This window comes from Elgaria multicarinata, chromosome 2 (assembly GCF_023053635.1).
Source record: "Elgaria multicarinata webbii isolate HBS135686 ecotype San Diego chromosome 2, rElgMul1.1.pri, whole genome shotgun sequence".
Classification (NCBI taxonomy): domain Eukaryota; kingdom Metazoa; phylum Chordata; class Lepidosauria; order Squamata; family Anguidae; genus Elgaria; species Elgaria multicarinata.
This window is the reverse complement of record NC_086172.1, coordinates 163,306,952-163,325,391: the sequence shown is the minus strand read 5'-3', so window position 1 is coordinate 163,325,391 and position 18,440 is coordinate 163,306,952. Positions and strand designations below refer to the sequence as shown.

At 45.0% G+C, this 18,440-nt stretch overlaps 1 protein-coding gene across 1 annotated transcript in view; it reads right to left on the bottom strand.

The window, feature by feature from the left end:
• EML1 (EMAP like 1) overlaps nt 1-12,663 on the bottom strand; it is a 154,353-nt gene extending 141,690 nt beyond the window's left edge. The window contains exon 1 of the mRNA XM_063118030.1: nt 12,474-12,663. Within this exon, the coding sequence (XP_062974100.1) occupies nt 12,474-12,504 (31 nt within the window). The 5' untranslated portion in view covers nt 12,505-12,663. The remainder of the gene's footprint in view (nt 1-12,473) is intronic.
• Nucleotides 12,664-18,440: the final 5,777 nt, after the last annotated feature.

Sequence of the window (18,440 nt, the reverse complement as noted above, 5' to 3'; positions counted from 1 at the left end):
CCCTCCAATGAACCTAAGGAGGCGTACATCCTCCTCCTCCTCCTCCTCCTCCTCCTTCTCTTCATTTTATCCTCACAACAACAACCCTGTGAGGTAGGTTGGGCTGAGAGTTTGCGATTGGCCCAAAGTCACCCAATGGGTTTCCATGGCTGAGTGGGGACTAGAACCCATATCTCCCGACTCCCAGTCCAACACCTTAGCCACTACACCACACTGGCTGTGCAGACGTTCCTCCAGGGGCTGGGAGGCCAGATCTGCTCTGCTCAGGTTGTAACTCTCTCTTCAACCTCAGAGGGGCAGATCTGATATTTGTTATGGTCCCTGGCCTTAGGACTGTCGCCAAAATTCCCAGAGGCCTCTGGCTGCCTGCTATTGAAAATAGGATGCTGACGCTCATCCAGCAACACAATTTTTATGTTCTTATCACATCATTCATAGTTACACTGACTGTAAAGCACATGCACATTGATGGTGTAATAAATACAATATATATTCTCCAGTATTGTTTTGTATATGAAAAAGGGCCCTACCATTAGCCAAGGGAGGCCAGTCGCCTCAGGCAGCAGATACTGGAAGGTGCTGTGAGCTGTGCAGCCTGCTTTGTGCCCCCTAAGCTAAGCCTGCTGCCTTCAGATGTGGTGGAAGATACTGCCCCATAGTCAGCATTGAAGAAAGATTCAACTGCCAGTCCATTTAGCTGTTGTACATGGAATGGGAGGGGCCACCATCTTGTCCTTCTGGCTCAGGCAGCAAAATATCTTAAGCTGGCCCTGAGACTATTTATGTTAATATTCCCTTTGATGCCTATAGATATTCAGGCATTTACAACAGAACAGCCTTCACCAATGTGGAGACCTCCAGCTTCAATTCAATGTGGTGCCCTCCAGATGGAACTTTAATTCCCATCAGCCCCTGCCAGCATGGCAAACAGTCAGGGATGCTGGGAGTTGTAGTCCAAAAAATCTGGAGGGCCTCAGATTTGGGAAGTCTGGCTGAAAACATGGCAACCTCTGCTTTATTTCCCCCAAAATATACATTTTTAAAAAACTGAACAGATTTATTATGTGATTGCACTCACTTTATTAGCTAAGGCTTTGCATGCCTTGAGTCATCAGAAACATGAGCCTGGGTGTTCTATGTCCTCTCCCAACCCTAGTAGTGATTACATTTCCAGCCAGGGGAGCCCTTGGTTGTGCTATAGAAATCGCGGTTCTTTGGACAGGCCGTTCTGTGCAGCTGTCATTTGCCTTGATGGAACTGTTAGACTGGTTTCTAATAAATCAACATTAACTCTGGTATTTACTGGGCAATGGGGTTGATGCAAGACACAGATTCTGTAGTCTTGTTTTGAATCTTAGTGGTTGATGAGAACATCTTCTTCACATTTTTTCATTGTTGTAGGTGGTTTAATATACAACATGTTGAGAAATTGGGCAGAAAGGCTACCTTTAGAGAGCAGACTGGAAGAAACTGAAATTTTTGCTACGAATGAAGGGATAGCATTATGAGAATGTAGGGAGACCTTGGTTGCTAAGACTTTCCAATAGTCCATTTTTAAAAGTGGAAATTAGGTTTATCACATTCCTTAGCTTGTGACAAAGGATCTGTGCCTGGTATGGAATAATTTTCTTAAAAGCTCTTAGGGATGCAAGCTTTAATCACATTAATGATTAGCTTTAGAATCAACTAATCCATTAAAGTGTTGTTGCTTTGCTTAGTTGGAGCAAATTTTAATTGATGGTTCAAATGTCCCTTTGGGTGTTTTTTTAGGTGAATTTGGCTCTGAGATGTTACAATGGAAATGAAAAGGAAATATTAAATGTGATCTTTACTTCTAACAATGAGTGGAAGCTTTGGTTTATTCAACTGTAAATTAACTCTTTCTTAATATCCTAACATATATTGAGTTCTTAGCGCTATGAACATTTACTGATATATTACTTTTTTATCATTTTTCAAGTCAGCAGCAACAAAATTAGACCTTCTCCCCCCACTTTATTCTCTTCCCTTGATTATACCATTTGATTATGTCCCTTTCTCATTGCCCACACTTCTCGAGTCAAGTGAAGTTTTATGTGCTGAAAATTACAAAGACGATATATGACAGTTTATTGTAGATCACCACCATGATGTACCACATTTTGGAAGACAAAATTATGCCTCTTTCTTTGGACCACTGGAGTGTATCTCAGTCTGATGCCAAATGAATTATTTTGTCATCATCTAAGATTGCCAACAAGGGGGGGGGGGTTCTGAAGGGGTTGCCATGGGATGGAGAAATAGGGAAACCCATTTCCATCAGAGCAGTTGATCTAGCATAAATCTGGATCCAACCCAGAGTGTGTGTGTGTGTGTGCTTTAGGGATGGACAAATCACTTTATTTCCAGCTCTGTTACTTCTACTTTTGTCTACCTGTAAATCTCTTCAGTCTCGTTTCTGCATTAATCCCTATTTATTTAAAAATGAATCACACCAAAATAAGTATTTATCAAAATATGATTTTAAAGTATTCCCTCTCAAAACACGTTTCTACATTTACCTTCCCCCTCAACATACACATTTAAAAACACATCTCACTATATTTACTTTGAGCCAAGGCCTGCGTCAGAACTTTCAAGGAGTGCAAACTTTGGTGGATGACTTAAATTCGGATCGGTTCATTATTCTGGGAGTTGCGGACCTGGCCAGCTCGCATCGGAATCTGCAAAGGCCGAATTCCTCAAGCATCCCTAGTGTAGCATGACAGAGGGAGGAAGCGATACTTGAAGACCCTTTGCTCAACTTCACAGCTTTATCCTGGAGTCAAGGGGGCTGTAATGAGAACAATTACGGCAGCGCGGAGCCCATTTTCTAATCAAAATGCTGAATGCATAAAAGTCAGCTCATCCCTGTAGGGACTGAATGCCGCTGCTTACAAAAAAAAGGGGGGAGGGGGAGAAATACACACTCAGGAAAGCCGTTAAATAATTGATGTGTTTTGCTTTTATCTACATGTAGGGACGGCGGAACATCTATGTACTTACTGCTAATGGATAGTGCAAGTATGTCAATATAATTGTGACTGTGGAAAAAAGCCGAGGTAGCTCCCTTCTCCCACTGGTATTTCGTTTTCACTTTGGTTTCTTTGTCCAGGCCAGGCTTCCGCTTCCTGCCATGGCCTCCCCGATGCTTCCAGGAAGCCCATCCTGGGCCATAAAGGCGAAAGCGCTCTCCTGCTGCTTGTCCCCCAGCAGCTGGTATGCAGAGGCACATACTGTGGCTGACCTTAGAGGTTTCTGCTTTGAGGCCTGGGCCTCAGTTGAAGCCGCCGCCGGACCGTGATGAAGGCAGGTAAGTGGGGGGAGGGGGCTTACCTGGTTCCGCTGCAGTCCGTGCGGTGACTGCGGCGGAGCCAGGGAAGGGGGCAGGGGAAGGGGGCTTACCTGCCTCCGTCGTGGTCTGGCGCAGGCTTCAACTGAGGGCCAGGCCTCAAGCCGGAAGAGCAGGCCGCGGCCTGCTCTTCCGGTTTGAGGCCTGGCCCTCAGTTGAAGCCAGCGTCGGACCGCGACAGAGGCAAGTAAGTGGTGGGGGGAGGGGGGCCTTACCTGGCTCCACTGCCCACTGCCGTGGTCCATGCAGCGGAGGACAGCGGAGCCAGGTAAGGGGGGAGGGGGACTTATTCACCGCCATTTTGTCCCCCCTGCCCCACTTACCTGCCTCTGCTGTGGAGGCAAGTAAATGGGGAAGGGGGCAAAATGGTGGGCAAATCTCGATCCGACCCTTCGGATCTCACTCCGTGATCCAATCTGGAGTGGGTCAGGGGAGGGTCGGATCGGGCCCAATCTGAAAGTTCCAGATTAGGCCACAAAGCAGTTTGAGGGGGGCTGGTGTACTGCCCTATTAAGAATTTTAAAATTCCCTTCACCCGTTGTCCATTTTATAGGAGTGGTGTTGAACTTTGGGCCAAATCCGGCCTACCTCAGGTCCAGGGTTCGCAAACTTCAGTGATGGCCTAGTTTTAAAGCTACCTTTGACCTTTTTAGGCCTTGGTTGCAGTCTGCTGTTTTGCTGCTGCCACCACTGCCAAAATTTGGCAGTGTACAAACATGGGTGCATTGTATCCAGGGGGTTCTGGGGGGTTGAAATTGGAAGCTGGAGGCTCCAAATTTGCCCACTCTTAACATAAGAGATGGTGATTCCACATATGGTAGTAAGAGTAGAGATTTATTTATTTATTTATTTACAACATTTATATTCCATTCCACATCAAAAAGTGTTCTGGAGTGATGAATAATAAATGATAAAAAGAATAAAACATATAAAGAATAAAACAACATATTAAAGGTTTTTAAAAAACAGAATACTAATAAGTACAAAGGAAACTTCTTGAAATAAAGATGTCTTCAGTAGGGCCAGATCTACACCTTGTGTCAAATCATCATGGTAACACTATATCCCTCTTGCGCATATATATTACCTCATAGGATACACCATGACATTTGTTGCAGTATTTTGGGCAATGTGGCATAAAAAGCAGTCAATAACTCTATGGAAGCATAATGTGCCCCAACAGTTATCAGTGCGCTTCAATACTGCTATAAAGCAGTAGTGTAGATCTAGCCCAGGTGCTGAAAACATCACATTGTTGGTGTCTGCCTGACCTCTAGAGGCAGAGAGTTCCACAGAAAGGGTGGCTTTTCTCCAGGTAGACTCCAATCGGGCCATAGGTCCATGTGGTACCACCAGGAGCATCCCATCTGATGACCTCAGTGACTGGGCAAGTTGACAGGGGAGAAGGTGCTCACTCACATATCCTGGTCCCACATTGTTTAGGGCTTTATACACCAGTTACAACACCTTAAACCTGGCCTGGTTGTGAATAGGCAACCGTACCAGTTCCCTCAGCAAGGAGTTACCTGCTGAAAGGGGGCAGCTCCTGACAGCAGCTGAGCTGCTGCATTCTGCACTAGCTCCAGTTTCCGGACCAGCCTGAAGCTGGTAATGTAACTCCACTGGATTACATTACAGTAATCCAGACTTGAGGTTACAAGCACCTGTACCACTGTGGCCAAGCTACCCAGGAGAGGCTGCAACTGGTGTACCACTTGAAGCTAGTAAAAAGCACTCCAACCCACCATGGCCATTTGGGGTCCAGCAACAGTGATGGATCTAGGAGTATGAACCTGATCTTTCAAAGCGAGTACAATCCCATCCAGAACAGGCAATTCTTCCAACTTGTCAGGATTCATCTTCATCTTATTGGGCTCCATCCAGCCCATCACTGAATCTAGGTACTGATCCAGGACTTGCACAGCCTTGTCGGATTCAGATGTCACAGGGTGATAGGGCTGCGTGTCATCAGCATACTGATGCCCCTTGGCTCCAAATCCCCTAATGGTCACTCCCAGCAGCCACATATAGATGTTGAACGACATTGGGGACAAGATGGCACCCTGCAGAACCCCATATTTCAATTGCCAAGGGGCTGAAAAACAGTCACCTTATGTTACTCTCTGAAATCGACCCCATAGGTAAGACTGGAATCACTGTAATGCAGGGCCTCCGATTCCCAGCCCATGGAGTTGATCCAGGAGGATATCATGGACAAAGGTATCAAAGCTGATAAGAGATTGAGCAGAATTAACAGGGTTGCACTTCGCCGTCCCTCTCCAGATAAAGACGAATTTTGTGGCAGATGCATCCTTTTCTAGAGTCATGAGAAAAATGTAACATCACAGTGACCTCGAAGAGAAGTTTTGCTCTGCTCCTTTGTGCATCTTAATGACTCCCAAGAGTATTTAAAATGAATTATTAGAGATGGCTATTTTCAAGAGGGGCCCATACCTCAATGGAAGGGCACATACTTCGCATGCAGAAGGCCCCAGGTTCAGTCCTTGGCATGTCCGGGTGGAGATGGGAATGAGCCCTGCCTTGAAACCTGGACAGTCACTGCCAGTCGGTGTAAACAGAACTGAGTTAGAGGGAATGATGGCCTGAATAGAAAGCAAATTCCTGTGAAGCTGCCTCAAAACTCTGAACCTAGAAGCTGCCTCCTTATTGAGTCAGATATTAAATCACAGACCCTGCCCGATAAATCTCATGGAGCATTCTATTCTCGTCCAAGCAAACACGAGTAAACACGGCAAGGTCTAAACTGAGTGGGCGGGGCCTGAACACGTGGAGATGAAGAGGGCGTGGCCAGCATAGTACAAACACACAAACCCCTCCCCCATGGTTCGTCTCCTGGCTGTGCTTGTTTAATAATCCCAGGGTGCACTCCTCTGCCACCCCTTTCCTTTATGTTCTTGTCCTCTCATCTCCAACACACATTTAATTTTCCATTCAAATGAAGGAGGACAAGTCGACGTTTTCCACCAGAGAAGTTGTCTGCTAAGCTCTACAGAACCGTGTATAATTAAGGCATCTTACGGAAAAGAATTATTAGCCAATTTATGTCTAGCTGCTGAAACTCAAGGGGAGGTCATAGACAGCAGTACTCTGGCCCTGCCTTTCCACCCCCATCCGACAAGAACAATTATGCAGCTGTTCAGGCTGCATTCTTGCGTAGGCTGCAAACAGCATAGAAATGGTGGTGTTTGCTTATTCTAATTATAAACTTCCATTCGAAAATTGCATTATCATCTATAGTGCAAAGACTTTGTGGCAATAATGTTTAATTCTGCACTGTAACTAGATGACATCAAGCTCTCTCTATGTAATTCCATCCACATAAACATGTGCAAACTCTTCATCTTACAAACAATGCCCTGAAACTCAACACCCTACTTCTGCATCCAGGACACCAACATTCTGCAAGCAGATTATTTGACACCTGTCAAAGTCCAGATATTGCTTTACTCAACCCACTTGAGTTGAGGGCCTATTCTCATGAGACCAGAAGTAGTTTGAAGTTGATACATAAGCAAATTCTGCCACTTTTTTAAAAAATATCCAAAGATACCATACATTTTCACTGATGCATGTAAACATACTTATTACTGTGGTTTTAATTTCAGCACTCACCTCCTCCACCTATTCTTCATTTGGGGTTGGTTTGGTATCCTGATTTGTGGAAGGCCATCCCCTGTTAAGACTTGTTTCCTGTTGTCTGATGCTGAGAAGTCTGTATCTTTTAGAACGTCCAAATTCCTTGTCAATGCTCTACAAATACGTGCCGCAAAGTCTAAAAGCTGTATTCAAAACTATTCAACTCTTAATGGTTTGTTGGTGGAGTTTAAAATTGTAGACTGCTTTATTCTGTGTTTGTGTATAATGGCAATTTGCTAAGACACAATAAAGAACTTCTCTCTGATTTGTGAACAATGGTTTGCACAAATTACAGTTCGCTGCTTTCGGACAGCGAATAGAGAGCTTCGGCTATTGGGCAGTATAGAAATGCAACAAATAACTAAATAAATAGCAAGCCGTGATTTGTTAGAAATGGCAAATATAAGCTTCTGATTTCCTCTTTTATTACGAGGTTGGGAGAGCTTGCTGCACCTTGTGCAGGTAATAGTAAGGTTGTTATGGCATCTAAATAGGGCCATTATTTGCTTTCCTTCTTTCTTGAAGAATATTAATCAAATTCGATACCTACACCATATTCTGAACACTTACTTGCCACTCTGGGCTTGTCTACACCTGCCACGTATCCCGGGATGGTCACGAGGTTGTCCTGGCGTGTCCAAATGATGCACAGCTGATCCCGGGGTGAACCAGAGACAAGCAGTCAGTTCTCCCGGGATAGCTGGGACTGTTTTTTCCCCCATTTTTCCATCCTCTTGTGACCATCCCAAGCTCCATGGGTGATGTAGCTCTCCCTCCTGGGGTCCTCCCTCTTCCCCAAGAGTAGCAGGGCTCAGGAAACGGGCATGGAGCTCTGAGGGGGGAGTCTGTGGGCATCAGGGTGAGGAGGAGAGCATTTTCGCCATCTTTGGGATGGCGCTCGGCGTCCTCCAGTGCCAAGTTTGATGGTTTGGCTTTTTTAAAAAAACAAAATTGATCACGCCCGCACAATTGCGCAAATGTCTCCTCTTTTTTTCCCTTTTTTTTTTTTTAAATGTCACCCTGGAACATCTCTTTTTACTTCCAGGAAAACTTGCTGGCGTGTGGACCCTGAGGGACGATCCCAGAAGTGGAAAACTCTGTGATCATCCCTCCCCACTCCCCAAAGGGCTGCAGATGTAGATGAGCCCTCTGTCATAGATGGTGGTATTAGCTGCTGTGAAATGATGGGTCAGACTTTTCCAAATCTTCTAGTATGTTTTCAAAATAATACCATTAACAGAGTCAGAGGAAATTCTTAACCCATCACATCTTTTATACAGGCAAACCCTGATTTCTAATATGGTACCACCTTAGGACATTTCTAAACCCAAAAATAAATGAAGTTTGTCTAACCCTCCTATGTATTGTGTCAACTTTCTTTTCTTTTACAGTGCAATCCTATGTATGTTGACTCAGAAGTAAATCCTGTGAAGTTCCATGGGACTTAATCCCAGGTATGTGGGTATAGGATTGCAGTTTCTGGGCTTCTCCCGGCTCTGCATTTTTGCTAGACAGGCCTTTTGCTAGACAGGCATTTTTACATGTGTTCTAAGGGCTTTGCAGAGGGGGACGGAAGGAGGCTGGAGAGGGCTGGGGAGAGCTTGTATCCCCATTTTCCCAGAACCATCCTCTTTTTGCCCACCTTTCTCTTCTCTAAGGTCACTTCTGCAACCTTGGAGAGACAAATGGTGCAGTTCTCTCCACACCAGCTGGGGAGGGGAGCTCGGCCTCCTGGATCTGAGGTCAAAGTGCTAAATATCCTTTCCCCCCTCCCCAGATGCTGTCTAGGGGGCATAGGATTGCTCTCCTAATGTACAAAGTTGCTTTTAGAACTATTCTGGAGTTATAACGAGAGAGAGAGAGAGAGAGAGAGAGAGAGAGAGAGAGAGAGAGAGAGAGAGAGAGGGAGAGTTAGAATAGGCCAAGCAGATGTCATTCTGAGCCCCAGCTCCAGTTCCCAGTTGGATAAATGTACCTGGGAACTCACAAATACGATTTTAGATAACGCAGATCTAGGCACACCCTTCTCACTTAATTCAGATTCCAGAATGTCTATCCTACTGCCTATCTCTCTTCTGCATTATATCAAAAGTAACGTGGTTCAATCACTTTTTCTTGCAAGAAAATTGAGCAAACAGAGAACTGTTAAGCAAAATACTATTCATGGTGGAAGAACATCATGTATTAAGGCCTATCCAAAATACGCTGAGCTTGCATAGCTACATCAGGTACCATGCACATTATGTTAATTCCATGAAAGTAATTAATGCACCAATTTAAACAAATACATAAATAAATAGCTGCCCTGGGTGAGGATGAGGACCAGGGCACATAAGAAGGGTGTTTCCCCCCCCCCCAATTCTTCCCCTTTGTCTCAGTCGTGATGAAAATCACCCCACCCAAAGCTTGATATTAATCCTGGGAGGCAAATTTCCATTGGCACCAGTAGAATTGTCAGTGGTTCAACTGGTTTGTGGTGCAGTGATGCCCACATTAAGTCAGATGTTTACGTCCACATCAAAAGCTGTCTGCAAGAAACGATATCCCAAGCCTTTTCCTTTTGCAAAGGGAAAAGGAACCTATAAGCAGCCGTCGCAGCAGTTTCATTCATATTAAGTGTTCACTCAATATTGGCTCTGTCATCTGAACTCCACCTTTCTGGCCTCTCCCATTTCCCTGATATGACTCATCACGGTGCTTAACAAGCAAACATGGTTCCAGCTTCTAAACTGAGGCCAGTTCTGCTGGCAAAGCAGCCTGCTCTGGTTACTAGCTACACAGCAGCAGGCCTTTTGATAAGGCAAGCAAAAATACCCCCTCCTCCTTTCCTCTGTTTTTTCCCAAGGCACGGGCTTGCTGACATTAAGTACATATAAGATAGAACCAAGAGTGTTGTGCATCGCAAAAAACAACAACTTCTGGGCTCAAAATAAACTGCTCGAATTAAATCCATTTCTGTATCTGGATAACTGTTTACAAAGAGAGTCAGCTTTTTGATCAGCTGCTAGGGCCCTTATTATAGTTGTAGAATGATGAATGAGGTACCATATTAAAGCAGAGAGTACGCAGATTTGCAAAGAGAAAGAGAAAGAGAGAGAGAGCAGTGTGTTTTGTCCATTTCCTCATCCAAAATCAGAAAACGACTCTCTCCCCACACCTCTCTCTCTCTCACACACACACACACACAGTCTGTAATTTTTGAAACCTCTGTAAATACTGGCTGTGAGAACTCTGATTTCAGTTCACTGAAATGAGTCCTCCTGAGCCATTTGCTCAGCTGCTGAGGTTTGCATGACAAAGAGGTAATAAACACAGTCCTACCTCTGTAAATTTACACCGACCTTCAGTGGGTTTTGCTTATTATTGTGCTTATTTACCCTGCTCCCTTGGATGCAGCTTTCCAGAGATATGGAACTGTTGCCAAGACCAGATCTACACCAAGCAGAATATAACACTTTGAAAGCAGTTTGAAAACGGTATATGGAATGTGTCCTGGGCCCCAACAGTTTTCAGTGCACTTCAAAGCCATTATAAAACAGTGAGGGCAGAAAAGAAAGAAATGAGAGCGTGTGGAATTGTGGATAAAGTGTCTGGCAGATCTTGATTCAAATCTCTATGAAGCCATGGCCTTGGGCAGCCGTTCTTGAATTGGTGTCCTCCAGATGTGTGGGCTACGAGTCCCAGTGGTTGCAGCTAGGGATGCAGCTTAGGACCAAAGTGCAGGACCCCAAATGAGCACACAGACAGTGGTAGGTAATGTTGGCATCAGAACAGCAGAAGCAAACTCCATTGTATTCCTGCAGTGAAGATGGTGCTATGATTTAAGTGAGTTTAAAATGAAAAAAAAAAGCATGTTCAAGTTATCTTTTCTTAAACAGGATTGACAAGCAATTGTTGTTGTTCCAATGTAAAAGAAACGCAGAAGCCGTTGTAAAGCATGGAATGGCAGTTGCAAAGGGAAGAGAAATGTGAGTTGTGTGCTTTACAACTGAAGTAATTGAGCTTCAGCTATTGGGCGCATAGAAATGAAATTAAATAAATAATACAAACGGCTATTGTATTATTTGGCCCATACAGTGAGGCCAAACAGTGAGGCCCATACAGCCATTAAGTCCAGGGTCTAAAATTACCTAGCTACACCACTGACAACTCCCATCATCCACATCGCTGTGGCCATTTGACATTGTGGCCAGGGACAATGGGAGCTATAGTTCCCACACATCTGGAAAGGCAGCACACTTTGGGAAAGCTGATTGAGTCACTCTTTCTCAGCCTCCCAAATTTATATTCCAGAAAACAAAGTGGCCATTGCTGTAAATAAGCTGTTTTAAATCTTCTTTTTTAAAAAAGAAAGAAAAAAAGAAATGGAATGACTTGGCACATTTCCTTTGAAACATTTCCCTTTCTGGAGCAGTCACAGTACAACGCTTCTACTGAGGGGGTTAGTAGTGCATGGACCCCTACGTCGACCAAATGGCTCCATCTCTTATGCCAGTGAGGATGGCATAACCATTTGTGTGGTAAATGAACATACTGAGGAACTCCTTCCCAAACCGAAGTGCACTATTTCTTTCTTTCAGCAACAAATCCATGTTTATTACTTTCTTCCTCCTTTTCTGCAGTGCTTTTGCGGTTAAGAACATAAGGAGTGCCATGCTGGATCAGAGCGAGGGTCCATCTAGGCCAGCACTCTTTTCACACAGTTGCCAACCAGTCGTTGACCAGGGACCAACAAAGCAGGACATGGGTGCAACAGCACCCTCCCACCCATGTTCCCCAGCAACATGCCTTCTCCTCCAGGAATTTATCCAAACCCCTTTTAAAGCCATCCAAATTGGTGGCCATCACTACATCTTTTGGTAGTGAATTCCATAATTTAACTATGCGCTGTGTGAAGAAAACCTTCCTTTTTATTTTTCCTGAAGTAGGTTACAACAGGATGCTTATTTCTGGTCTCATTCCCAGACATTCCTCTCCAAGACGCTCCAAAAGACAAATTTGGACACTGGCATTTCTACCAAATTAGTCACATTGTGTGTTCTCACCGTTTTGCCACACACTGTCCTTTACCATCCATCAGCATCATCACCATTATCATCATCATTATCATTTGCTCAGCAGTGAGATAATTAACCTTTTTTTAACCAACTAAACAAATACACAAATTTATTATTCAAAGCTTTAAATAATGAAAAATATAGACATGCAGCCTCTATAATATATGTCCAGCAATAGCTCTACGAGACTGTTTCAGGGCTTAACTCGTTTTTGGACCAGGGAAATCCAGCTAAAACGCTCTCTGTTTCGTTCTCTGCCAAGCCCAAGTGACAGAGCTGAATTCTAGCTTCCCCAAAAAACTATGCCAATTTCTTCAGCGTTGCCTTTGCAAGCTGAGAATGTGAACTAGACTTCAGGACACTGTGGTAAATATAAATCCAACACTTACCCACAGCTATTCCCTCACAGTCTGACATCATGCGAAAAGAAGTTTCCTTTAATGCAGCTTAGGAAACCACAGAGGAGGAAAAATAATAATACAGAACTCGTTCCTCCGTCAGGACAAGCAGAAGAAACATGAGGAAAACATGAGCAGCTCTCTCTCGCTCTCTCTTTTCTTTTTCTTCTTCTCAACTGTACATCTACCCACCCGAGGAGTTACGGCAACAAATTCTGGCTCTGCCTTCTCATTATGGGATGTAAAGATAAGAATGTGCTTTTGTGCCAAAAGAGCACGCTATTGGTGGATAAATTTGTTGACATCCCGCCCCTTCAGACAGCTTCCTCTTTAATGTCACAGTCACACTAACACTCTCGATAAGGCCATGGAATATTTATGGGGGGGAAAAGCTTTTAAGAACTACACTGGGAATCTGGGCTCAAATGCCCACTAAAATAATTATGAAGCACAGAAGCTTGTAACTGGGGCTTGTTTCCAGGGCATTCCTGATTACATAATGAGGACACGTGGTTGGCATTCGTACATTTGACAGAAGATATGTGTAGGTCAATTATGGGGAAACTTTCTCGACGGAGGGACACTTTTAAGCATTTGACTTTCCCAAATTCCAGAAGCTATTGTCTTATCTTTTAATCCCGGATCGGGCCTCCCATGAAACAAGGTGAAACCCCTGCTTCAGGCAGCAGAGCAGCAGGAGGAGCACATTGTGCCACTTCTGCTCGCCTCCAGTGGGTGCTCCAGAGAGCCCTGCCAGCTGCTCCCCCCCACAGCATTTGCTCCAGATGAGCCACCTGCCTGGCAACATAAAAGCTGTAGAGCTACATTGGCCAGAGAAAGTAAAGGAAAATTGCTGGTCTTAAATACTATGTGACCAATGGTTTTTTAATATATATATATTATGTTCTATAGCGTGTTCCCGAGGAAGCAGTCCCTGGCGAAACAGGTTAATGTACCAGGCTCCTGTTGTTATTGAATTTTTCACACTGCAAAATTGTTTTGTTATTGAATTTGTAGCTTGGGGGTTCTTTTAGACCCATCATTATCACTTGAGGCTCAGGTGACCTCAGTGGCATGGAGTGCCTTCTACAAACTCTGGTTGGTGGCCCAGCTACGCCCCTATCTAGACAGGGATAACCTGGCTTCAGTTGTCCATGCTCTGGTAACCTCCAAGTTAGATTACTGCAATGCGCTCTATGTAGGGCTGCCTTTGAAGACGGTTCGGAAGCTGCAGCTCGTGCAAAATGCAGCAGCCAGATTGATTTCGGGAACCAGAAGGTTTGACCATATAACACCTGCTCTGGTCCGCTTGCACTGGCTGCCTGTATGTTTCCGAGCCCAATTCAAGGTGCTAGTTTTGACCTATAAAGCCTTACAAGGCTTGGGACCACAATACCTGACGGAACACCCCTCCCGACGTGAATATACCCGATCACTACGTTCAACATCTAAGGTCCTCCTCCGGGTGCCTACTCTGAGAGAGGCTCGGAGTGTGGCAACGAGGGATAGGGCCTTTTCGGTGGTGGCCCCCAGACTGTGGAATGATCTCCCTGATGAGGCTCGCCTGGCACCAACGCTGCTATCTTTCCGGTGCCAGGTTAAGACTTTCTTCTTTGCCCAGGCATCTGGCGGCATATCCTAATTACCCACGTTTAGTTTTTATTCGTTTTTTAATGCTTTATGTGTGTATGTACTGTGTTTTAGTGTTTTAAATTTTGTATACTTGTTTTTACCTCAATTTTAGAATTTCTGTAAACCACCCAGAGAGCCCTGGCTATGGGAGCGGTATATAAGTGTAATAAATAAATAAATAAATAAATAAATGTCTCAATGTCTCATGTTACAAAACTGTTTTTGTTATTGAATGATTACCAAACATTGTATAATTGGTTTTAATGTACTTTATTATTAGCATTATTTATGCACATGCTACACGCCACTTATATGTATATGTGTGTGTATATGAAATAGAATTGGGGCAGTGTAATGTAACATGCCAATGAGAACAAGATATATACATTTATTTAAACAGTTTTTGTGACTATTTGTTTTTCTTGCTTGTGGTTGGAGGGTGTTTACCATAACTTTGTTTGCAGTCTTCAGAGAGCTGGCCAGACCAAATGCCTGGCTCTGAGGGGTCCCTCCTTAGAGCCAGACACTGTGGGAGAGGGTGTCCCAGATCACCTTGTACTGCAGTAGTAGCAGCGGCAGCAGCAATGGGAGGGTAAGGGGGGACAACAAAGGGGGGGGAGATGCAGCGGGGTGGGGACAGATGTGGCAGGGAGCTGGGAGATGCAGCGGCAGAGTGGAGTGAGATGTGGCGAGGGTAGCAGAGGCACACGTATACTCTCTTGCCTCAGGTGGCAGGAGAGCTTGTGCTGACCCAGTTTTAATCCACTCACGGCTATGGGTTATATACATTATATTATACATGCATCTGACTTCTCCAAGCAGTGAGAAGTTCCAAGGGTGCAGCACTTACCTGGGTTTGGTTTCCTTTGGAAGGAGATCGCTGGAGGCTCGTTGGCATGTTTGAGTTTATTTACAAATACGCTGGTTGAGCGTAAGTGGAGGCACAGCTTAAGCACTCCAACTGATAGGCAAAGCCCATTGCTGCATCTACATCAGATCTCTCGAGAGGCAGACAGCATCCTTTCGGGAGGTGCCGTAGCTCAAGGAAAAGCACCTGCTTTGCATGCATAAAGTCCCCGGTTTAATCCCTGGAATCTCCACATATGGCCAGGAAAAAGTCCTCCCTGAAACCCTGGAGAGCCCCTGTCAGTCAGTGTCAACAATACTGAGCTAGATGGACCAATGGTCTGGGTCAATATAAGGCAGCTTCCTATGTTCCTGTGGTCCTAGGGTGGCCATGTGTCCTCTTTTATAGAGGTCCACACTCTGACACCTGCTTGAAGGCATCCTCTGGTTGGAGGGCTGTCCTGGCCAATTCCAGCTTAAAGAACCATAATAAGAACTGTTGCCCATCCACAATTAGCTCCTGGCTGGACAGCGGCCTGAATAAACAGGGGCACAGATCATCCGCACACAGTCTGACATATTGTGGTGAGATGTTCTGTATTTCTATTTAAATTATGATAATTAGTTATAAATTTGCATATGGAAATGTTATGCAAATGACCAAGGCCTTTCCTACACCTCCTGGCATTCCGGGAGGGAGGGGGGAGGATCTCGGGATTTCCTGGTTCCGAGCCCTAGGTCCACACACCTGCGCCACGTCCAGGGACAGTGCAGGCGCCATTTTCTTTTAAAGCAGCAGTGGCGGTTGCACAAGAGCAAGGCCCTGCTCCATCGAAGATGTAAGCAGTTTTTTAAAAAATGCCCGCCAACCCCCCTCCCAGCCATCCCAAGGGTGGCAAAATTGCTGCCACCCCCTTCCCTGATGGGCACGGAGCCGCGGTGTGTGGCTTCGTGCCCATTTCTGGTGCTGTGCTTACTCGCAAGCAAGTGGGGCACCAGGAAGGATGGGCGCCCACACCTCCCACAGTCACAGGTCAGTACCGAGACCATGGAAAGAATTGGTTTTCCCAGGGTTTCTTTATCCCTGGGAAAACCCATGCCTATCCCTCCCCTGCCCCTGGGAATCCCTGTGCGTCATTTGGATGCACAGGGACTCGGCCATGACCAGCCTGGGCTATCGTGAACATGCGAGTTTTACAGTAAAAAAATCTGGGACTAATGCAGATTGGAGGTAACGTCATGTGTCATGCCCATGTGTGAGGTGCAGTAGCATTGCAGTAAAATTCCCTGTATAGATTGGGCCCAGGCTGTGGGAGGATCACCATAATGAGGTGGGTAATGGAACCCTTTAGATCAGGGGAAGGCAACCTTTCTGGCTCCACAGGCACATTTTACATTTTGAAAAAGTGTCCATTGGACCACCACAAATGGGGTGCACCTCCTCCTGCTCATGAGTCCCCACTGCTTCTACCAAGCTCACTGTCGTGTTTCACAGAACACTCCTGCTTTCGATGGGAGGCAAATGACGAGGCTTGCTAAGTAATCCACAAAGCTTTTATTCAGCAACAAACGTCTCTTCTACCTTAATAGAGTCTAACTTCTTGGAAACATCCCCCTAGGCAAAACTATGCAAACTAATCAAGATAATTGTCCATTCAAGAAGAATAGGAAGCCACTTCCCAAACACCCGTAACTTCAGAGCGCCTGATGTGGAGGCAGGTCCTGGCGTAATCGAACCGACTTTCTCACGCCTTTCTTCTACACTGTGCATTTGAGCTTCCAGTGGACCCTAGTATCAGCTAGCTTGTCAGGATGCTCAACTCCGGAAGAAACCTCACTTCCCACTGAGTGTGTAGGATTTGGCCTTGAGGAGATAAGCTCTGGAGAGGGCTGACTCCCAGCTGGGGAATCACCCGTGAGAGCTTCCTCCCCCACTGGTACAGGCTGGCTGGTGTCTGGTGCTGCGTCTTCCAGTTCTGAATCTGATTCTGATTGATTACCTGAAACATCTTCTCCCAAAACAGGGGCAGTAGGGTTAGACATGACACTCACCTTATTGAGAGTCTTCCAATCTTCTGACTTCCTGCTGCTGCTGACTTCTCTCCTGGCAGTGAGGGGAGTGAGGGGAGAAAATCACAGTAGCAGGTGAGGAAATTGCAATGGAAGCTGCAGGGAGAAGGAAGGGGGGAAGGAAGGAAACTGCAACTTTCCCCTGCTGCTGCTGCTCTTTTAGTGGAATCTGTGGCATGTCTAACACTGTAAGCTATTTAAAGCTCTGAGTGCCTTAGCAGAAAGATAATATATACATGTAGTAAATACTTTTTAAAAAAACACCTCCCAATTTATGAATATTACAAGATGTTAATACTACAGCGGTTGGCATAGGTTTGGTAAAAATGAGAACGATGAAAGAGATGTTAGTATAGCAGCATCAGTATAACTAGACGATACACGGTCTATCCACCCACCCTGCCTAAGGGTATACAGAGCTGTACAAACTAATTATCCTAACACAAGATAGATGCAAGATTTCTGCAGCTGGAACTTACGTTCTTGGCTATGATTAGAAACTTGGAATAAGATCAGGCCCTATGCTATGTGCCTCCATGAAATAGGAATAGAGATGAATTGTTTTTGCGCCGCCTTCATTTATCTTCTCCAATCGAGGGCTTCCAGAGTGATTGCTTTGGTTAATCAAGTTGGGCCTGATTATTAAGTGTGCAATTTTCTATTTGATTGAAGCGAGTCCAATTCTACAGGAGCCCCTATCTCACCCAATCAGAAACACCACATGCTTAAAATGAAACATATTTTTTTCCTTTCTGGTTTATGCAAATTCGGTTGATTCCCACCCCGCACCCAATGCACACTCTACTTCCCCAGGCCAAAGGAGAGAAGGAGGTTTGCTGCTGGAAGTCACAAGATCAGAGAGTAGATCAAAAGGAGGTGGAAGGAAAGAAGAGATGACAGCTCCTTGAAATTTCCCCATTTATATGAGTTTATAAGGAGCCCTTGGAGCTAGAAAGAAAGGAGAAAAGTCGTTAATGCCATCCCTAGGCCATTTTAATATATGTTGTGTTAAGCACTCGTGCAGCAGATAGTTCTCAGCGAAACACTACATTCCTCTTACATCTGTCGCCATGAAAGCACTTTCGTTCTTACATATCACAGATTTATGGGTTAATCTGCTCTATTGTGGTGGTGAACTGGAGATACAAACTCGATGGTCAGTGACACACAAGAGGAACATAACAAAGCGCAGGACAAGCAAGGCCTGGGCTGATTGTAGAATTGCACGGATTTGTCTTCCCCAACCTGGTCATCTTTCAGTTATATTGGCCTGCAACTCCCATAATTCCAGCCACTATGGCCAATGGATACAAAAACAGGGGGAATTCACAGAATCACAGAACAGTGGGGTTGAAAGGGATTGTCTAGTCCAACCCTCTGTAATGTGCAGGAAAACCAATTAAACCATCC